Source organism: Aphanomyces invadans (assembly GCF_000520115.1).
Source record: "Aphanomyces invadans strain NJM9701 unplaced genomic scaffold supercont1.4, whole genome shotgun sequence".
Taxonomy (NCBI): Eukaryota; Oomycota; class Saprolegniomycetes; order Saprolegniales; family Verrucalvaceae; genus Aphanomyces; species Aphanomyces invadans.
Genome location: NW_008580149.1, coordinates 1,126,855 through 1,128,972, shown reverse-complemented (window position 1 = coordinate 1,128,972; position 2,118 = coordinate 1,126,855). Strand labels below are relative to the sequence as shown.

Here is a 2,118-nt window from a genome sequence, read left to right as displayed (position 1 = left end):
ATCCACCCTGTGTGGGCGTTCCACCGCGGCGCCTGGGGCCATTACGGAGTGAGCTTTTCATGGTCCACCATCTCGGACCCCGACCTTTTCGAGGTCAACCAAGTCGGGGACCCCCACAAAGAGGCCCTGGGGATCCTGTGGCGCCTGCTCGTTGGCGCGACCCTCCACCTCATCTGGGCCCAACACAACAAGGTCCAGTATGAAGACGCTACCCCGCTACCCTACCTGGCCTGGACCGAGCTGTCGTTCCTCGGCTGGATGACCTCGGTCCGCCGATGGCTGCGCCTTCAAGACCCCGACTGCCCTGTCCGCTCCTCCGTCGTGTGTGTCCTACACAACCTGCGTGTCCAAGCCGCCTACCGTTTTCTCTGGGCCAAGCATCCCAACTCTTTGCTGCTGGCGCCGACCTCCGCCGCCGCGTCGCTTCCCACGCGCTAGCCGACAAGACCAGCATGGCCACTGCGCCGGGCGATGCTACGCTGAGACAACCTCGTCAACATCAAGAAATCCGGTTCCTCGAAGCCAAGTGGCGCCCATCACCCTCAAGGCCCGGCTCCAAGAACGTTCCTCGGTCGACCACCTCAAACGTCGGACTCACGATTACTCTCCCGCCCACCAATCACTGGTACCTCTCTCTATTTATTGAAAACCTGCCAAACCCAGTGCACTCCAAAACCACTGCACCTGCAATGGCATTTGGAATTAGGTGAGCCCATTGGGCAATATTAGCATTAGGAGAAATCCTAATAAAGTCCTATTTGACACTGAAGCTGAGCTACATAACCCCATTTCCTAATTTGCTGTGTATCGACGACCTACTTTACCTTGCAACATGGTTTCTACCCGCGCTAACAACGCTAAGACCTCTGCCCCGGCATCGGCAACGCCGCCTACGGCTGCCTCGCCTTCTTCCTTGCCTTCCCGCCTTCGAGTCGAGCCTCATGCTCGCGCTGCTACTTCTGTCGCTGGGGACCGGCCAGACGACGACATGTCTGGTCCTCCCAGTCACGTCAATGAGCATGACCGCATCGACGTTGCTGCTGCCAATTCCGCCGCCGCCGACCCCGCTGCCGAGCCAACCGCATCTCCCCAAGACCCGTCCCCTGGACCTTCTTGATGGGGGGATGAACTGCTCAGCAGACGTCAGGTACACGGTACAACCACCCAACGCACCCCCTCAGCAACCCCCCGCGCCGGCTGTACGCACCACGACCACTCGAGTTGACCCATGGGTAGTCTTCGCTGCACAACCGGCCGCAGTAGCCCAAGCCCCCGTGCCTAAGACATCGGCGCGCACTTGCCGTCCATGGAGGACCTTGAGGCGCTGCTTTTCTAGCACGCTGCTGAAACCTTAACCTATGAGGATACGCTGCCTGTCCAACAACATGACATGCGTGAGATAGTTGGTTGGCTTCACATAAGACGGGTCAACATACCACGAGCATCAGAGAGGAGGCTGCGATGGCGTCCCTGCTCCACAACAACCGGTGAAAACGGATGTCCTACTCGACATCTTCAAGTGTGAATGGGACCTCCAAAATCGCATCGTACGCCTGGGGATCGCGAGCGCGACGGCCTTGCAGCACCTCGTTGGTGTGTCGTTGAAAGTTCGCATCTCGACTAAAACCGCGAAGGGTAAGAGCACCAGCATGCTAACCTTTGCCCTCAAACAACAGCATGCATTGGATGGGTTCTACGTCATACCTGCTGGATTACAAGGTAAACACGAAGAGCGGTGGAGGAATGCATTTTCCGAGGTCGCAGCCTTCGCGTGAATGGTCGTGGCTGGATTTTCGCGATACCGTCAAGTTTATATCGGTTTAGACAGGTGATATTTCACAACCCCACGACAACACGGCGAGAGTAATTGTAATTCAGTTTAGACATACAAATATCAAGTTCAATTAGCACACCCCAAAACTGAGATTACAAATCAAATTTCAAAGTATATAAGCTATCACAGATATAGTGTTCCATAGTTAATCCAGAAGAAATATTCAATACAAAACAGAAGTGTATTAATTAATTTCTTCAAAATCTAACTCGGCAATGTCATGCGACGAAAACGGTGGGTTGCCTCTCGACGGTTTCCACTCATATGGCTGAAGTGTCTGTCCA

At 55.0% G+C, this 2,118-nt stretch overlaps 1 protein-coding gene across 1 annotated transcript in view; it reads left to right on the top strand.

Moving 5' to 3' along the window:
- The window catches only part of H310_02810 (hypothetical protein), a gene marked incomplete at both ends in the record, with an annotated part of 1,241 nt that extends 803 nt beyond the window's left edge, over nucleotides 1-438 (top strand). The window contains one exon of the mRNA XM_008866445.1: nucleotides 94-438. Within this exon, the coding sequence (XP_008864667.1) occupies nucleotides 94-438 (345 nt within the window). The remainder of the gene's footprint in view (nucleotides 1-93) is intronic.
- Between the last annotated feature and the right edge of the window lie 1,680 nt (nucleotides 439-2,118).